Source organism: Lepisma saccharinum, chromosome 9 (genome assembly GCF_977018435.1).
Source record: "Lepisma saccharinum chromosome 9, izLepSacc3.1, whole genome shotgun sequence".
In the NCBI taxonomy this organism is placed as follows: Eukaryota; Metazoa; Arthropoda; class Insecta; order Zygentoma; family Lepismatidae; genus Lepisma; species Lepisma saccharinum.
Genome location: NC_139237.1, coordinates 53,274,926 through 53,296,294, shown reverse-complemented (window position 1 = coordinate 53,296,294; position 21,369 = coordinate 53,274,926). Strand labels below are relative to the sequence as shown.

The 21,369-nt window shown below is 37.3% G+C and overlaps 1 protein-coding gene across 5 annotated transcripts in view; it reads left to right on the top strand.

The window, feature by feature from the left end:
- LOC145992053 (uncharacterized) overlaps positions 1 to 21,369 on the top strand; it is a 133,185-nt gene that overhangs the window by 97,699 nt on the left and 14,117 nt on the right. For 2 of the 5 annotated variants that reach the window (XR_014442125.1, XM_083128208.1), the window contains exons 10-12: positions 3,023 to 3,105; positions 8,999 to 9,107; positions 14,271 to 14,511. Coding sequence is in view for 4 of the 5 variants with exons in the window: in XM_083128208.1 (XP_082984334.1) it covers positions 3,023 to 3,105; positions 8,999 to 9,107; positions 14,271 to 14,505 (427 nt within the window). In the remaining variant the exon portion in view is untranslated. The remainder of the gene's footprint in view (positions 1 to 3,022; positions 3,106 to 8,998; positions 9,108 to 14,270; positions 14,512 to 21,369) is intronic. The other 3 variants (XM_083128211.1, XM_083128210.1, XM_083128209.1) reach the window with 2 other exon arrangements.

The window sequence follows — 21,369 nt, the reverse complement described above, 5'->3', positions numbered from 1 at the left end:
TGGTGTTTATGTTATGTCTCTTGAGGATTCGGCTTGTTACTCCGGAGAGATTTCCGGTGTAAGGAAGGATGGCTGTGTTCTGGTCAGCTTTGTCCGGGTCCCCTGGAGTGTCCGTGTCCCCTGATGTGTTCGAATTCCCTGATGTGCTGGTCTTCTTGGACAGTACTCGTTTTAATGTTTTGTTGATGTTGTTTTCCGAGTACCTGTTCAGTTTGAAAGTCATGCGAAGATGCTGTATTTCTTCTGATAGATGCTCAGCGTCGCTGATGGAGATACAATTAAATTTTGATTATATTACACTTCGGTGGTGTATTTTCTGATGGTAGTCTATTCACATCACTGTACTCCATATAAGCTTTGTAATTTAATACGTTTGTGTGTTTTTTAAGTTCACTTTATGCACAGTAAGGCTAATAGGGACTGGACCTACAGTTTAAAGTGGGATCTGACCCCTTTTGTACCTCACAAGTATCAAACCTTGGACACCTTTAGGTGAACCAAGTAATTCAAGCTAAAAAAAATTAATGCTCAGTGAATTTGTGATGCTTTAGTGTCTACAGTATGTTTGAAATGTTATGATTTCTTGTCACATAATTTCTTTTCTACATCGAATGAATAGAACTTTGTCACACTCAACTAAATTTTCACTTGTAGTGAAGATTACATTGTTAAAATTATGTCCCTCCATTTTTTTTTACTTGGGAAAGTGTGGAAGTAATGCTACCAAATATTGAAAGCTTAATGCAGCCTCACTTCATCTTGAAATGTACCTGTGTGGATTTCAGTAGTCTTGTGAAAATAATATTGTCAAATACAGATCTCAAACAGAGCAGTAACACTTGATAGGAATGCTGAATGTGGAAAGAATAAAGCAATGCCAAGTTTACGAAAAAGGTATAATGCAATAGTTACAAATATTAGACAAATTCCAGGCTGCTAAATTATCCAAGAGTCAGTAGCTGTATAAATTTATAAGAATAACACCATTGTTTATAGACTGAGAATTTGATATTAATCTTTATCTATTGAAACTTTTTTAAAGCTCTCCCATACACAATGTCATGAAGGCATAAAGAGGGATGTGGAGATGTGGCTCCATGCATTCACAGTCGTGGACATTTGTTGGGGTGATATGATCAATGCCATGCTCTGGCTGTCTTTACACTCAGGAACCCATTTACTGGAGGCTGGGTGAATCCCAGAGCTGCTCCATAAAGAGAAATTGCTAAAAAAAGAAAAAAATCCCACATGAATCTCCCACGTGGCAGGCAAACGTCCTACTTATTGAACCACTGTGGGACTTACGTTAAACTGAGTTCTCAATATACAGTAATACGTACATAATCTTTAATCTTAACACTTAAACTCTTGTAAAGTTAACTTCAGACCAAACAGTGATAGCACAGTTATACCTTGAGTTCTTTCCTACTTTGGGGTGTATTAGATGTGAGTCGGGAATGTGTATTTCCTCACAACTGAATTTTTAATTCTCTTGCATTTGTTCAAATCATCTTTAGTATAATCCCCATTGGGAGCTAGAAAATTTTGCTATTAAAAAGTATTTGCAAGTGGTTCTGTTTCCAATACACAATTTTTCGGTCCCATTTACAAGGCTTTCAACAGACTTTCCAAGAAGTTAAAAAAAAAGCAATAAAAACCTAAACATTGGTTGAAAGGTAACAAGCTATGATATAGGGCCAAAATGTTGTGTATCAGAAATGGAACCACTTGTAAGTTCTTTTTTCTTCTTCTTGTGAAACAGTTGTGAACATTCAAGAAAATATTGAACAAGTTTTGATGTTGGCCCAGCATTATGAGAACAATTTGGGAGTTACTTGAAAAGAATATTTTAATTTTTATTACTCCATATAAAGCATATGCATTTTTATAATGGAACCACAGCAAGAAAACCTGTGCAGACCTGCAATTTCTTTGCATTGTACTCCCTGGGGAGGGGAGGGTCAGAGTGGAGCAGGCTTCATTATGACCTGAGTTGAATGGATGAAGGTGAAGGTGCACGAAGAATTTTGGCCGAAGGCTCTTTTGTTTGTGGTCACACTATATTTGTAGGTTCAGTACGTTTCACTTTTTTTTTTTTTTTTTACAAGACAATGTAATACGTTACAAAATATCTACAATTTACAATTGAATATTTACTTATGCTGTAATATTCCTGATTTAGTAATAGCTTTTTTTTTTTTCCAGTTTGATCTTGAACCTTGTCATGCATCTTTCTGCTTTTATATCATTTGGTAGATGGTTGAATATTTTATTTTGCATCTTTTCTGGTCCTTCTTTAACTAGCTTCAGACTGGGTCTTATATGTGTGCAGATTCCAGTTTGGAAATCTGGAGCACATGGACTCACTGTGCTAACTACATGTCAGCCAACGAAAGGCCACTTGCCTTTAAGGCATTGTTTTTCAACCTATGGGGCATGACCCACTGCTGGGTCCCGATGGGGGGTGAAGTTGGTTTCGAAAAATTATTTACTGTGTCTTAAAAACCTATTACCCTTATATTATAAGATATATTTTGTTTTTACAATTTTAATTCAACCCATGTTGTAGATAGTCTAAACTCTACATTTCTGCTATTCGGACTCTGGCATTGCTTTTTACCGGCATCTCTCAATTTCGTCAAGTGTGTTTAGTTAGACTAGAGTAAATTAGTCTTTTAAATTACATATTTACTTTCCTAGAATTAACTATGTGTAATTAGTTTAAGCAAGCGTAAAAGAGAACTTGTTAAAGATCTCGATGTTAACAAAAATATGATTATAAACTGGGTGTACACTCCTACAAGTAATTCTGCAGGCGCCCATGCCTACGGGTCCCGTGAAGTGTAATATCCTTCAAGGTGGGTACCGGACTGAAGAAGGTTGGGAACCACTGCTTTAAAGGGAGGATGTTTCTGCCATGGAGTTTAGTGCAAGTTCATTGTTAGATTATAATAGGATATTATAAAGGCATGATTTATGCAATCTTCTTAGTAACATATTTTTTTCTCTTTTGTATTTTCAGCAGTATGAAGATCAAGGAATTTTCAGCGAATAATATAGAACATGGAACGAGTCACAAGAATTTGCAAGCTGAAAGTGAGATAGGTAAATATGTACTTTTTGTTATATACATTGTATTGAATATCAGAAATTAATGTAAATTCCCTGTTGTACTTTTTCTGAGAATTTTAATGCTGTTGAAAACATATCTAATTTGAATTTGATTAATTTCTGTACTAACAGTGAACCACAAAGATTTTACACATTTAAATTAAACAAAAATGCCCTGAAAACCCCACAGGTTGGGGCCTCTTAAATGGTATCGTGATAATGCTGTTGCTTTGTAAATTAAGGGATCACAGGTTTCATTCCCGGTGGATGCACATAGTGGTTTGAATCTCACTTTAAACTGTATGTCCAGCCCTGATTGGCGTATGAGTCATTCCATGCCAAATCAACACAGATATGTGCAATTTCCAACCTGACCATCTCCGATTTTCATGAAATTTGGGGAGTTGAAACTATGCATGGAACTTAGTAACTCTAAATTTTTTTGAGTTTCATTTGACTTGTAATTGTTAAATTATTCAAGGTCAAAGTTAGCAGAAATTGCCCTTTTTGAGCCTGCTTAGCTATACTAAATGTGCTGTAACTCCGCCCCTATTTTGTCTAGGAAGCTCAAATAAAGCTTATTGTACAGGGAATTGAACAAGCTTTCCAGTGATATATATAACAAGCCTACCTTTGGATAAAAATATAATTTTGTCACGTGACCTTGACCTTTGATCTTGAATATATCAAAACACTTCATCACGAAAATTCGTGAAAAAAATATATTTTGTCCCTCATGCCATACTATAAAACATATCAAAAATCATTCTGGGACTGCAATGGGATCAGAAGAAACAAAATAATATGTGTAGCCATGTGACTGATAAAAGCCTCATTACATGAACTACGACGAGTCAAATGTCTGTTAACAACCCCTACAAAATGTAAAGGAGTTATCCTGGTCATGAAAGAAATAGGTTAGGTACAGGTAGATCTCTAGCTGTGTGTGTCAAGTGCAAGTCCGGCTTAGTGTTTACCACCATATTGAATTCAACGCAGAAATTTCAAAGGAAAGGGGGTGATGTGATATATCAAATCAGGCTAGAATTTCACGAGAAATGAAGCAGCGAAGGGTTTTCCAACTTATCTTTAGCCAGCAAAAAGTTATACGCATATCTTTCACTTACGATATATGCACATTATAATGTTGTCAATTTTCCTGTGAGCACACTTGTTGACGTCTCTCACACTCACATAGAACATTTGGCAATATAGCAGGTCCAATATCATCGCAAGCAGCAACTATGCCTTCTCTCAGATGGTCAATATCACGGACTTTTAGTGCATGCACCATTCTCTTCAAATGTTTCTGAAGGTAAATGTCCTCCTAAGATCTTAGATCTGGGGAATGTGGAGGCCTTTTAATAGATCCCCGTCTGCCCATCAATCTACCCAGAAATTTACCATGAAGAAATTGCCAAAATGTCCACATAGTGTGGTCACACTCTATCCTGTTTCAAAACTCTGGAAAAGTGCCATATCCCGTAAGCAAGGATGAAAAACCTGTTCACTTAACAAATCCAACAAGCCCTCGCCATTTAAGGTTCCGTTGTTGAATATAGACCAACCATTCCCATTCTCCATACACTATAACACATCATTAGATTACCAGCAACAACTATTCGGGATCTGTCTACTGTAGATTATGAAATCACAGGTATTGCATATTCTTTTTATTAACTTCACCGTGAACATAAAAATTAGCCTCATCATTGAAGATTTTTTCATTCCAAAGGAAGTGTTTGTTTGAGATACTTTTACCAATATTCTTCACTATTCAACTATTTGGTGAATGTCGCTGATTAAAATCATATGCAATGGTGCGTATACTTCTTTCTCTCCTGAGATCTCAGCGTGATCTCGATGAGTTCCTAACACATTAGGAGCATTCTAATGCTTTGTTTTTAACACCTCGAAAAGGAGAAAATGGTTATAAGCATGCAGTAATAACTTTTTGCACACACATTATTTTGTATCTTCTGATCCCATTGCAGTCCCAGAATGAATTTTTGATATGTTTTATAGTATGGCATGAGGGACAAAATATATTTTTTTCACGAATTTTGCTGATGACATGTTTTGATATATTCAAGGTCAAAAGTCAAGGTCACGTGACAAAATTATATTTTTATCCAAAGGTAGGCTTGTTATATATATCACTGGAAATCTTGTTCAATTCCCTGTACAATAATCTTTATTTGAGCTTCCTAGATGAAATAGGGGTGGAGTTACAGTACATTTAGTATAGCTAAGCGGGCTCAAAAAGGGCAATTTCTGCTAACTTTGACCTTGAATAATTTAACAATTACAAGACAAACTAAACTAAAAAAAATTATAGTTACTAAGTTCCATGCATAGTTTCACTTTCACAAATTTCATGAAAATTGGAGATGGTTAAGGGGGGGCTGTGTTGATTAGGCATGGAATGACTCTTACACAAACCTTGAAACCTCGCATACATTTCGCAACACATATTTTGATGGATACAGGGTAAAAGTATGAAAAATTAGTTTCAATTTAAGTGAACTTTCAGTTCATATGTAGTACAGGGGAATCACAAAAGAGTGCAATGCTTTTGGAACAGTGCAACTCGGCTGTTTATTATCACGTTCCAAAGAAAAGTGTATGGTTTTGAGTTATAACTGAGAGTTTCTTGACTATGCACATTACAAATGCTTAGTGTGTCACTGTGACTTGCTAGACAGATGTTCATTCTCTATTGGAATCCATGCTAAGTACTTTCAAGTATTCCAATGTACATACACCCAGGATATAAATTAGCTAAGACTCTCATTAAGAAAATCAAGGAGGTTGGTGAAAATACGGAGTTTAGTGTCAAGAATTCAAGGGACGTGAAAGATGAAATAGCAAAACTTGAGATTACTAGCACAGATAGGATTATGAGCTTTGACGTCGTCAACCTATATTAGTCGAGGAAATTTACACTTTGACCTGGGCAAAATTGCTTCAGAAGGTTTTTAAACAGTTTCTAGCTCAGAAATCATTGCTGAATAACATATCCAAAATCAGACAAAATCGGACCACGGGAACACCCCCAAAAACGGATTTCAAAATGGCGGACTGGTTGTTTTCTACTAATGTCAAAATAAAGTAATTTAGGCATATAAGAGAGAAGCAATGCTTTCATTTACATTTAATAAAATTATACTAAAACTATCTTTCAACAATATACCATTTCTTATGCAATTTTGATATTGAAAGTTATTTATTGAAGTTAGAAATTGAGAAAATAACAATTACTTCAAATAAAATTATTTTAAGTTTTCTTCATTATAAAGTCAACTTCTAAGGATGGACAAGTTTAATTAATCGTCTTCATCAACATAAATACTGGCTTACACATGGGGGGGGGGGAGGCTACAGTCCCTCCCAAAATTTTGAGAAAAATCTTTTTTTTTTTATTGAATGCAGCAAAGAACTTTGGAAAAACGAAAGTGCTAAATGCAAATTCCTCTTTAATTAATCCTTCGATTTCAATGTTGATTGATAGTTCCAAATATACAAAATCAGAACGTAGGTAATGTCCATTTTTATAATTCCAGCCCCCCACCTCTTCCCAAAAAATGAATCCTGCATATGCTAGTAACTCTCATCATATTATTATTGCAACTATTTGCCACGATCTGTTGAAGAGGACAATTGATTACGCTTCTATCCACATCGTGAAGTATCATCAAGGTTCAACGTGCAGGAACAGCAAACCATCTTAAGGAGGAAATGTAGATTTAGTGGATGTACAGCATAGCAGGAATAATTCTTTACATACCAACCCCACCTTTCTACCTTGATCGTCTCTTCTCTATACTTCCAGATTCTTACTTGAAACTGTGTGCGAAATTTAAGGTACTTTGTGGACGAATCGGTAGGTGACAAACACTTGGGTGTAACAATCTATGTAGCTGCAGCTATCTTTTCAATTAACATTCGACGACATAGTTTGTGGATTCTGACGACTCGCAGTCATACAACAGAAGCATTGCTTTTCTTCCAACGGTGTTGACAGGAATGGAAACAAAATGAATTTGCAGCTGAACGGAGTTCAGTTACCTTCATCAGTTTGTCAAATGCAGAAGATTTCCCAATTGAACATATTGTGGATGTGGTTTCGAGTTTTTGTTTTACGTCCACTTTATTCACAGATACACTAATTAAGACTGGACATGCAGTTTAAGGTGGGATCCTAATCACTACATGCCTCCACCAGGCATCGAACCCTGTACCCACTAAATACAAGGCGACTGACGTTATCACTATGCCATTGGGGAGGCCAGAAAAATTCTGGGTATTCTATTAGAGCCAGTGAAAACATACAGAAAGAGGAGCAGCTTGCGGATGTCACGACCCAACAATGATAGAATTCCAAGGATATTGTACACAGTATTGGGAGATGATCCCTGCCTTATGTCACTGAGTTAGTATGACTTGAAACCATTGTCCTTGGCATGGTACAGAAGCAATTCGGCCTCTTCCCCCATTTACTGTTGGACAAATACTTGCATTTTGTAATGAGACTGCAGCACGAACGATGTCCACATGAGCATCCTCACCTGCGTTGTACACAGAACACCAGTGCTTCCACAACATCTCACCAATAAGGGGAATAATTGCTTGTACCAGATGTACTTAAAATTATCTTATTTTTTTTTAGGTGTCACCTTCAAACTTCATTGTTTATTATTTTATTTTAAGAGATAGTCAAGGGTGCCAGGTCACTAGATGATAAAAAAAGGTATACAATCACAATTTACGTTAATTGACAATTCATTTTGTTTTGATGTCTCAAGGGTAATTGGTTAATTCTAGATTTCAAAGGAGGTGGATGATCGCTTTAAGACAGGTGATTGGCTAAAATGAGTATGCTCACTACCGGTATTTTTTGTTGGTTTTAGATTTCTCAGGTGAGGTGATTGCTTATTTTGGCTGTGAAGGAGGTCATGCAGACATGTCCAAGAGGGAGCCAGAGTTGTTAAGCATCATTTAATTGTATGAATTGTTAGTTTTCGATGTCTCAGTGGAGGGGGCATAAGTTATTCACATACATAGTAGATTGTACAGTGTGTTTAAAAGTCCTGTAGGATTTTAAAAATGTATAACTTTAAAGTAATAGGTTTATTACAACGAGAAATTGTATTTTTACACAGAGGAAAATTTAAAGACTTTGTTCTGCTCATACTGCTGAATGATGTGTGCAGGTGATCACGCAATCACGTGATTCCACGATGGCATCGATGCAGGAAAAAGCTCGGTGCATGTTATGGCTTGCCGAGTTAAAAATCTTGTGTTTTGGTGCGGAGAACAAACAACGTTTGGAAAAACACCTCCAGTTGAGACAAGTATCCAGATGGTGTGAAAAGTTTTCACAACAAAAGTGAATACAACATTCTGGACGAGCACCGTCAGAACACAATTCTCGGATTCAAACGAAGATTGCAAGAGTGTTTGGACGTGAACGGTGCCCAGTTGGAGATGTGGCGATGAACCAAACCACATCAAACATTAATTTTGAAAGTTTCATCGGTGTAACAAACAATATTTCATTGTAATAAACGTATTACTTTAAAACAATACAAATTAATTTATGATTTGTGATTATTTTTGGGAGATTAACCTTGAAAACCTGGAACTTTATCTGGGTTGTGTGTCAGGTGTAACTTGCATATATTCAGTGTCTTGAAGACACTTTCCAGACCATGAGCTAAGGAAGAGTTAACTGGCATGATAACGTAATTTCTTTGTGGTTTGTGCAAACACAGGGTGAATGCTGTCCACAAATCTTTGCTTAACCCTACCTTTTGCAGTACATTTTATGCACCATTTTTATATCTTGCCTTCCTTTTCTAACTCTATTTCCCTATTTTTCTTCCAGCTAAATCAAATGATGAGAATACTCCCAGGAGACCTTTGGTTGATACAGAGAATGGCAGAGCAAGACGAAGAATTACTAAATTAAATTTCAAGGAACCAACATTGAGATCGTAAGTTGTGAAATATTTATTATAGAATATAAGCATTGCAATGCAGACATAGGATTAGAATTAGAAGAATATTCAGTTTTGGCTGTTATATTAATGTTAGAATTTTTATCGTTTTTTTTTCTTTGTCAGGAGTTTTTAGTAAACACATTCCATATAAACAAAAGCAACAGAATGTAAGATTCTATGGGATTTATTGAATGAATGAACTGACAGTGATTTTTTTAAAGTGCCATAAGCCTTATTGTAATTGGCCAAAATTAAATATTCACTTACAGTGTGAGTGAGGTATATTTCCGACAATTACTTCATTCTTGATTGCTATGGTACATCATTGATTTATTCATATTTCTGTAAGAACTGATCATTTCTAGGATGGTTTAGCCTCTTATAATACCACCCTAATTGTCCTACTACTTGGTGAAGTTTTCTTAGAAATGCTTCTGTTAAATCATTGTTTCAAGTTCTCAATTTGTTTCAACTGGCAACACACCATTCGTGCCCACTGCTGAACATTTTCCCCATTGAGGAAAATGCCATCCCCCTTATCCTGTGCATTTCACAACAGATCAGGAAAATGGGAGTAAAAAGTCATCCTTTTTCCACCAATGGAACACAAAAGTTATCCATTATGGCTTGACTGACGTCCTGTTCCTACACTAACACCCCCCTTACGACTAACAAAGCCAATGTAAAGCAGTCAGCCCACGAGAAGATCCCCAAATGAGAGGAGGTAGGGTGCAGGAGGACAGGAAAAGACTGGTCCATTTGCAGATTTTAGGGGTAGCAGAAGTGTTCCGCTGCAGTCAGTGTGTCCTTGTGGAAGTACATGGGAGTTGATTTGTGTGTTAGTTTTTTTGTGGTATAAGGAGTTAAAGGTGTTACTGTGCGTAGTGAAGCACGTGAGATTGTAAGCAAAGTAATTAATTTCTGTGATCGTGAATCTGCAGAAAAACAATATTTGATGCCAATCACACAGGAACCAACATTGGCTGTATCTGGTTTATCGGAGCAGGCGATCAAGGGTTCACTGCCCCCATTCTAATAGTAGTCGTCTGCCACTGCGTCACTTCACTTCTGTCAGGGATCTTCTCGTGAACTGTCAGCTGTAGTTGAACTGTTGGTCGACAAATAAAGGGGGGGGGACCCAAAAAATGCCCTCCTCCACCCACATATATCGTATGCGCTATTGTGCTAATTGGGAGTGGTAGGAAGTTTTAGGAGGCTTTTAGCCTCTATTTGTTGTTAATTTTTATGTTAAAAGTTCTTCATCACCATGAAGGTCTAGTAAGAAGTGTGGAGATTAGTAAATTCAAGATGATTAAGGGGAAAGGGATGTCTTACTGGAATGACAGTAGGAGAAGTGGGTACTGGGGAATATCAGTACGAGAAAGACCTCCTGGAGGCAAGATGGATTAGAAATCCTGGATGCGTCACAAGGGTGTGTTGTAAAAGTATTACATGATGTCGGCCAAACAGTTTAAGGCAACACCACACCACCATTGTCCTTGCATGACACCTTAGCACCACAGCCCATACCATTTTCACCACCACAGTACTCCACACAGGCTCACTCACTAAGAATATAAAGAAGACTATGCCATCCTCCCAACAGAAACTAGTACTAAACTTAAAGACAAGATGAGAGCATCCCACCTGTTGCAAACTCCTCAACTCCAACTGCACCACAGCATGAATAATTCTGCAAGCTTGGTGGTATAACTAAAGCCACATATTTATGGTGAATAAAACCCTAAATTAGATTTAAAAACTACAGTTATTACACAAAAGAAACATTTACCTTCTGATAGAACAATGTAAGTTTATTCCTGTGTAAAGGAGTCCAATTGTGCTTCTCAAATATTTACAGCAAAATTAATCAATTTTCCATAATTTGCATGACTTGTAAGATAATTTAGACTTCTGTAAATAAGCTGTAAATTTCGTGTTTACGAATTTATTTCACATAATTTAATGTCAAAACATGGTAAGAAAATGCACCTCACACCTTTCAAAAACATTAAAAATTAACATTACTGTGTATTATGTGACATTTCATGTTTTCGTCAAAAACTAAATATGCATGCCTCTAGGATATTTGGGCGTGAATGTTCTCTCATTGGGAGGTTGTTATTATTGCCCTGCTTGATGCACAGAATGAAGGTCTACATTTTTCTTTATTCACTTTTGTAATATTCTCTATATTGTAGTAGGACTTGTCTCTTTAGGGTTTCTATAATTTTAAACTTGTTTAATTTAATCTACTTGTAAGGTAGTATACTAACATAAGATATTTTCAACCATTGTCTTTTTCATTGCTTTCACTACTAATATCAGTACAACTCGTATCAATAGTTCACACATTTCTCCCTTAATTCACTGTGTATGTTCTGTTCTTTCCACCATCTTACATTAGTCATCGCATTAGTTTCAGCACTGATTCTTTGAATACCAGTTCATATGAACACTATATTTATTTTAAACATTCTAAAATACATGGTAAGGCTTTTTTTTTTTTTGTAATTTTCTTCCTTTTTTTCACTTCATACATTGCTTGCTTGTCAGTTTTATAATTGTTCAAAACCTTGACAATAAAATGAGCAGCACACTGTCTATACATCTCCAACATATGGCAAGAAAATGTTACTTCTTTTTTAGTGTACATTGGAGCATTCTTATCATAAAATTGAAACCTGAACAAAGTCTAGAGAAATGTTTAATAGTCTAGAAATATGTTCTATCATGTATTTATAAAGAAAAATATGGTAAACACAAAATTAATTGAACACTTTCTAATAGACATCCTGTACTTGGTTAGGAACCCAGTGGTTCTTATGTGCATAGCATGTAATCCTTAAGTTTCTCAGCACCTCCCCGATGGCATAGTGTTAACGTCGTGCCATTGTAATCAAGGGGTCCCAGGTTTGATACCCGATGGAGGCACATTGCAGAGTGGTTCGGATCCCACTTTAAACTATAGGTCCAGTCCCGATTAGCCTATTAGTGCGTAAAGTGGACTTAAAACATCAATTCAAACAAATAAATTCCTCAGTGGTAGTCTGCGAGATTACTGTCTTCTCCAGTAAATGAGCATCTCATTGAATGATGCTCCAATGTCTCCCAAAGGGCTTCAATGTAATTCCAGTCTGGTGATTGGCTTAGCCAGTCAATCGGAGTGACCCAAAGAATCTGGAAGGAAGCTTGACTGTCACGATACTTAGGGTCATTATCCTCTTGGTATCCCAATAAGCTTAATGGTACATAATAGAGTGCTGCATGGGACCACTTTCGCTCACTCAAACTCGTTCGAGTCTCCTACACGCGAGCGTACCGCACTCTTAGTGGAATGATTGGCAGCATCTCGTATTTCGGAACCTAATGAGCAGCACTGTCACCTAAAACACATACTTGGAAGGAAACCACTCAATGCAATTACAAATCTAAATAATAATTCTGCATATTATTATGTAAGACTGAAATACAATATATTATGTGAAAGTATGCAATATTTACAGACCGAAAAGTCAAATGGATACACATGCTGACAGAGCAATTACAAATATCGTATCACAGTGCAACACATATGTATACATCATTATTCACTTACCGAAATAAATAATCATATTCTGCGAAATAATAAAATACAGTTATAACATTCAATCGACATCATTTTAATGTGACAATAATCGTAGAAACTTAAAATGTCAGCCTTTGTAGTTTCAGCCCATAATCCTCTATTTTATTTTCACATATCTTGGTAAGATATACACAATTGCATTGTAACATGGAGGTGGTGACTATATTGACTCATTTTTCAACTTCAATTTGTCTTTTACTTCACAATCCATATTCGAGGGCCCTACCATAGACAAATGATGAAAATATGTGTACTTATAGGGTTCGAGTGTTAGTGTATTCCGCTCATTCGAGCGTTTTTCGCTCGAGTGGAAACCCATCAATTCTGTTTGCCATCTAGTGTTGTCCATGCAAACTATTTGCCGCTCGAGCGAAAGCAGCTCATTGCAGCACTCTATACATAACCTTTTTTGAATATACTGACATAACATTTGACTGTCTATGGCTGCAGGAGAAACATGGCAAGCCCATCCATGATCTCCCTCACTATAAAAAGAGAAATGCAGGGGAAGGTATGGCAACCAACTTTCTTTCACTAATTAGAAAAACCATGCAAAACTATTGTGTAGGTGATGTTCGCTATATTTACGTAAATTTAATTGGATTTTCCAATTAATTTCCAATTAACAAAAGTTATGACATCTGGGATGGAGAAGGTAGGTAGTGCATGTTGCCATAATCTTTGTTAATGAAGGTAGTACCAAACATCACCTATACAGTATTGAAACTACAGTATGCACCAAAATGTACAGTACTGAAATAAGATGAACATTACCTTGTCCGAGTCATCTTCATCTTCCATGAGCGGAAATAATACTCAACTATGAATAATTTTTCCTCCATCGAGAGACCCATTTCCAATAACAACTGGGTGTCCCCGATGGTGCAGTTGTAGCATCGTTGCCTTATAAGGGTCCCAGGTTTGATTCCCGTGGAGGCACATAGTGGTTCGGATCCCACTTTAAACTGTAGGTCCAGTCCCGATTAGCCTTACTGTGCGTAAAGTGGACTTTAAAACACCAACTCAATTAATCAATCAAACAATAACAACTGCACAACACAACTTCCTTTTCACTACTGAGAACATGTGCAGCTGAAGCTATCCCCGCTGTGAGTTTCAGTACTGTATTTTGGCGCATTCCGTATGTGTACTGTGCTCACTATGCATGCAAAATATATTCCTTGAACGTATGACACTAATCCAGCAGCTTTGAAGAAAAAGTTATTCCTAAAACAACAAAATATGATATTCTTTTGGCCAGCACTGTACATATTTCCCATTCTTTAATTTCAACTGCCTGTGCCCCATTTGCCAAAATTAATTTAATGAGAAATGTACAGACATGGCAATAGCATAAGTATGTATTTCATGTTTATGAATATTTCATTGTGTTAGCAAAGTTTTCACAAGCAATTGAGACAAGATAGCAATTGTCAGATGCAAAGACAGCCGATTCAAATTGCAACCATTTTCAACTTTTTCCATATCATGTTTTTGGAACATTAATTATAATTCCCTGTTTGCCAAAGCAAAATTCAAGCATCCATTCCTGCTGAAGCCTTGGTAATGGAAGACTTCGTTATACCAGTGGAATGGATACGTGAGCGTAAAAGGGGACAGCAAAATCGTGCATCTTGGGTTACAATACCCAAAATTCAGTTTCCAATCCCTGCGGAGGCCTTAGTGGTAGAGGACTTCTGGCTTCCGGAAGGCTGGATAGAGGCCTATAAAAGAGGCCAACATGTGTCGGAAAATAGTCTGTGATAGGAGGTACGTAGTTTTTTGGTGGACAAATCGTTGTTATGAGATGCTTAAAGTTGGAAGCTGGGTTCGGGAACAAGTTAGGGTGCAAAATCATTTTTTTCCCTGTAGGGAGGCGGTGGAAGATTGATTGAATGTTGATCAGTAGCTTGCCCAGGAATTTAAATTTTTCTTTTATCTTTTATATTTTGCTGTTTTTCCCTGATAAAAACTACTTAAATTTGCAATCAGAACATGTGGTAACTGTCCCTTACTGTTCGGCCATTGAAAGCAACGTACTTGCTCATATTTACCTTTTAGGACACAACACCTTCATCTTCAATACTGCATGATGTTTGCTATGTCCCTGAATGACCACTTTTTTTTTAGTAGGAAGGCACAAAAGTCAAGTACATCCACTAACACTAATGAACTCAAGTAAATGCAAGTTTGTAAATGCAACTTTCAAAGGAGCTCCAACCGGTCTCCATGGCAGAATGCTCAGCTCATGTCATGTTCATCCTTCATCTTCATCCTTCTGATTATCCCAAGAGGTAGAAAAGTTACATAAAATAATCAAAACGTAGAACACATTTGAGTGCTAATAATTGGAATCTTAGTTCCCCATACATAGCACCATGGCATGAAGATATTAAAAAATATTTCTACTATGAAAACAAAATAAAAATATCAAATAAAAGGTCACTGCTTACGATATTGTGAGTCTCCTTAGAAACTGCTATGTTTTGGAGGTACGACCACCTCCTTCTTCAGGCAATTTTAGGCATGTGTCACTACCATGCCGCGTCAAGTTTATCTTTCAAGGAAAAGGTTTTGCGGGTTGGAATGAAGGTAGAAAATTTGATTAAACTTGCAACTCACAATATCGTAAGCAGTGATCTTTTATTTGATATTTTTATTGTGTTTTCATAATATAATTTTTTTTTAATATTTGTCAGCTGTGAGTTAATTCGCACAGAACCAATTATGAACATGGCATGAAGACACATTTAGGAGATGTGGGGCCCCACACATTCTCCATCTCGGCCATTTTGCAGGTGATGTGATCAGCACCACACTCCGGCCACCTTTACCCCCAGTGTTGCCCCAGGTACACATTGTGCGACGAGCTACATGACATTCGTTCAATTTATTAATTTAGACCAGACAACAACGACTCAATAACTGAGTCTCAACGATCCTGAAACGTTCAAAAAGTCATTAGTTCGAATTATTTGTATTGATAAACTTTGCCTGGTAACGCTGGTGACGCATGCAGATCGCTGGAGATTGAAATTTTATACCTTCAGATTTCAAACAGGATTTCAAATCATTTACAACTAACAATAACCACTTTCCATAGCAACAGCATTAACCCAATTTACACATGTGAAATTCCCCCCTTCTGAAAGAGAAGAATTATTCATTTAAACATTTTCACATACAACCAAATACAAATGGAAGAAAATGCTGTAGTACGTAAATATGAACACAAGAAACAGTAAACTTATTTATTGAATTGAATTTAACACATATTTCCTGCGTATGAAAGCATCAACAATCTGTCCTCATTAAGTTAGGAGACGTGAAATAACTGTCGATATGTGATCGAAAAATTACCATGCATTTAGCATGCACCTTTAATGCTATATAAGGAATTACAAAAGTCCTAATTACTTCCTAATTTGACATAGAACCAATCTTGGACCATGCTCCTCGTTTATTTTGGCAAGTGCTAAGCGTTTCTTGCACGAAAATAGATCGTTTTACGTGTGCACAGAGCCCTTTTCAGACATGGCGTCGATGGCCATTTTGTAAATAACGCATGGTCTGTGGCGTGTACTAGTACCGTTTCCCGTAAGATCCAACACACGCGAGATAGCTATCTCTTAAACACACTTTGCTTAAACGTAGTAAACACGATTTTCGAGAATTTTCTTCCTCTCAAAGTCACTTAAGATAATTTAATTTCCTCACCTGGTGTGTCGGGAACGAAGAATCCAGCACGCACGAGTCCACTCCTTAACTCTCTCGTAACCGAGAGCTCGATTCATTTTCAACGCTTTTTTCTGCGTTGTGCTTTCACTTCATGCTATTATCTGCCGTTTTATCCTAACTGCAGATGTCAGATTCCTCCCGAAAGCACTGAAACCATTCTCCTTTTCCACTGTCGTGACATAACTCTGTTCACTCCATTTTTTTCTCCCGGAAGTCCAGTTTCGATCACCAGACACCCCTATCGATAACTACCATTCTTTTTCGCAGAGCACAATTGTCTTAACCAAACAACAATTTACATGATTTAGAACTCACACGTTTTCAAATATGTGCATGCGTTAAAGAATCCATTGTAATGCTTATTAAGATAAACTTTTTGCTGTTAATTAACCAATGGCATCTAGACCAAAACGCTGTATATTTTATTATTTTGCGCCATAACTGCGAATTGCCCATGCGTGCAGTGACCGACACATCAAAATGTCCTTGTGCATAAGGAAACCGCGAGAAAATCGGATCTCAAACAAAGGAATTTACAATTCAAATGCGCACAACGGTCAGAGCCATCTAGCGATTCTTCGCGTAAGTATTAAAGCAACAAAGTTTTCATATTGCATAGGCATTCCACCTATCGTGAATTCTCTGCACTAGACGAGTTCATCGTCTTAGGACCTGAGTTGGGCTACTTTACCCCAGCAACACACACACGAAACTCAAGTTTCCAGAATACCTTATGACAGTTCGTCATAAATGGCGCCCAACATAGGGCTGAACCCTCACACAATACTTTTGATACAATACTAAAGTTAGACTTACATCAAATAAACATTCATATTCTACATATTCACTAATATACATATTTAATATATACAGACCTATTACTTTATTGTTTACAATATGAAACATCCCGGATCACCAACTCTGGTGACTCCATCATTCTCCAGAAAGAAGGAACCCCGCATGTGTTTTGGCGTCTTGCAGTACATAGTGGCTTGTATATTTTTGGTTGGAGCAGGAAACAAATAAATGCCTAGACCCGCCGCAACATTATACTTACTTGACTATTAGCCCGCCGCAAGCATAACCTAACTTGACCTTTACCACATCATACCTGTCCTCACCCGCAAACTAAACATAGCCCCCATGGAACTACCTAAACAACTTTTTATTTTGCTTCTGGATTCATTCTATCTGAGCTAAAAACTATTGTAAATGTTTCACCTTATTTTGGAGCAATCAGGAAGATTTCAGGCTCATCTCGCATGCTAGTACGCCGCAGAAATTTCACCTACTTGGTCAACTCGCCCGCCGCAGGCTCAATCTCACTTTACCCATACGAGAAAATTTAACCTTGCACTTCCCCTACCCCATCTTTATTTACACTGTCCTTAACTACAACGTCTGATTCACAGCTAAACCCCATCGTCTGTAACAATTCATCCACACCTTCCAAATTCAAATCTAGTAATCTTTTCACCCACATTTTTACCTTGTCCTCTGAACAATTCCAAACTTTACAATTTTCTATCGACTGGTGATCCATTTTTTCTCCTGTCACACAATCTATTAATGACAGCCTAGAATCCTTTAACATGTTAAATTTACTAATACACAATATCTATATTCAAAATAGATCCCATAAAACTCAAAATTTGGTGTGTCAGATAGCCAGAAATATGTTTTTCTTACAAACACAATTCGATGTTTGGACAAACTCAGTAACCTTAATTGCGACTGTGCAAGGAGAATTCACCAAAGCCAGAAGCTACATCAAACAGATGACGTCAACAGCCCCGTAATTACATGGCGCGCAATCACTGCCACCAAATATACCACTAACATTTTTGTTATTAATACTGGAACCGAACCAGGATACTCGCCTTGAGTAAACCAAAGATACGTTTTATATGACTTATAATTTTATGCTGCCATGCAAGATTAATTGAAATTAATTTGTTCCCGCTTGAATACTGGTTACCATCGGGTGGCATATCTCAGATACCCCCTACCATCACCATGTCATGTATACAGAGAAAGCAAACCTATTGAATGTCGTTACTTAAACTCTCCAAAATACAGACTCCAGACGAACTTGTGTCAGGACTAAGCCTATACTAATGGCAAATGTCCCCTCAACACTTTATCGTTCTCACATTTCCTATGTGTGGAGACGTATTTTCCCAAGGACGAACAAATACAACATCTAGTGTCCCTGATGTTCCCTTGTGTTTCTTTAGAACGCCAATCAACACGATTCTACCCGAGAAATTCGCACAAAATTTTACAATGAAACTTGCATGCACATGTAACAACTAATTAAAAATGATACTGCTCACTTAAAAGCTGTTGGCTCCAAAATGATAGTGAGGCTGCTTGACTTGTTAAATGCTCCCATTTCAAATTTCCCGCAACAGACTGTCCATCAGATATTTTTCCTGAGCTATAAACTTGACACTAGACCCCAACTGAACTGACGTTTCAAAATAAACACAAGTTAGTATTCAAATGACAATTATATTCAAAAATTTATTTTAAACTACCCAAAGACACATTCGTTATTAAATCCGTCAAATTAAATATATTATCTTTAATATTTACATTTTGTACAAAGTAAAGTTACTATCACTGATTAGAGAGTGATGATCGCTCCGATGATCTCATCAGGCTTCATCTTTGAGCAATCATACTCAATATATGCATCCCATGCCATTTTCTTCTGACATGAGTGCGATGCCAGATCATTCTAACCCTGTACCAAAGAGACAAAGCCAAGAGAAGACAAATACTCAAAATTTCCCCCAAAACTTTTGTGCTGGTACTTTTCCGAGGAGACCTTTTTGTTCTTCTCGTCCTAATATGGCTTGGATGGAGGGACACTCTTCCTCCAGCAACAGTTCGACTGACTACCGAAGTTTTCTTAGGAAGTGAGTCAGTAGGTGACTTCATTTTAACTCTGATGCGCCTCCCATATCTGACTGAATAACCAGTGCCTAATTTCATGAAAGAAACGACACATGCCATACTGGCAATTCTTTTGGGCATAAGAACATGCATAGGACCACACCTAATGCAACTTCTGGGTTCGATTACTGAATTCCTCACAACAGTCTGCAATGGATAACCAACTACTGGTATGACTACATTGTGTACCGAATGATCTTGAACTATGGACACTAAAGGTAAGTCAATACTATTTTCCCCAACAGACACAACAGACAGGATAGATTTGTTCTGAGATGATACTGAATTTGAGTGTAGACACTGAGAATCCACCTTACTTTCCGGACACCCTGTATCAACTTGCACCGTGTGGACACGCTTACTCAACGAAGATGAACCTAGAGAACCACTTTGTTTACAACCAACACCCAGTAAAGGAATTTGCAAGCTCGGTTTTGGGAAAGATGCATCTTTTGTGCAGAAGCCGACAGGGAAAGACTCGTCTCTGTTACCCGACACCCCAAAAGACCACTCCTCGCTTATCAAATATTTTCCTTTATTACCCTTGTGGTGTTTTTGCTCTAACGTTCTGTTTCGGTTCAGTTCGCTGGTACTCTGTGCATAACTTTCCGACCAGGAAGTCAGAGTGCCTGTGCAGTGGTCATGTTCGACCGAATGTGAAGTACACATGCAATTGGTGACCGCAGAAGAAGTTACAACACCATTCATGAGTTCAACTTTACTCCCTGACAAATCAAACTCCTTCGTCAAAGACTCATGCCTTTTTTCTACCAACTCAGCCCTGTATTGTGATACTGAAAACGTGAGATCGTGCAGACCCTCACTTGTTTTAATAACATCTTGCTGCAGCTCTAATATGCATTTACTGGTGCCCTCTAGGTCAGACTGCAGTTTCCCCTCTACCTTACTTGTATGAGCTGCAAGTTCTGTTTTGAGCAACTGATTGCTTTCATTGAGTTCTGATTTGAGTGACTCAGTGCATTCCTTGTTCCTTTCCTCACTCTGTTTAATAAAGGCGAACAAGGAATCTAATGTAACCGGTTCCTGCTCCGTTGCCATTATTAATATTAGCTTTAACAACAGCAATTATCCAACTAAAGATTAACCTACTTGAAACCCAACAAAAAATTCAATAACGCAGCCCCTCTGCACTTGAGTCTCATAATCTTGCGACGAGCTACATGACATTCGTTCAATTTATTAATTTAGATCAGACAACAACGACTCAATAACTGAGTCTCAACGATCCTGAAACGTTCAAAAAGTCATTAGTTCGAATTATTTGTATTGATAAACTTTGCCTGGTAACGCTGGTGACGCATGCAGATCGCTGGAGATTGAAATTTTATACCTTCAGATTTCAAACAGGATTTCAAATCATTTACAACTAACAATAACCACTTTCCATAGCAACAGCATTAACCCAATTTACACATGCGAAATTCCCCCCTTCTGAAAGAGAAGAATTATTCATTTAAACATTTTCACATACAACCAAATACAAATGGAAGAAAATGCTGTAGTACGTAAATATGAACACAAGAAACAGTAAACTTATTTATTGAATTGAATTTAACACATATTTCCTGGGTATGAAAGCATCAACAATCTGTCCTCATTAAGTTAGGAGACGTGAAATAACTGTCGATATGTGATCGAAAAATTACCATGCATTTAGCATGCACCTTTAATGCTATATAAGGAATTACAAAAGTCCTAATTACTTCCTAATTTGACATAGAACCAATCTTGGACCATGCTCCTCGTTTATTTTGGCAAGTGCTAAGCGTTTCTTGCACGAAAATAGATCGTTTTACGTGTGCACAGAGCCCTTTTCAGACATGGCGTCGATGGCCATTTTGTAAATAACGCATGGTCTGTGGCGTGTACTAGTACCGTTTCCCGTAAGATCCAACACACGCGAGATAG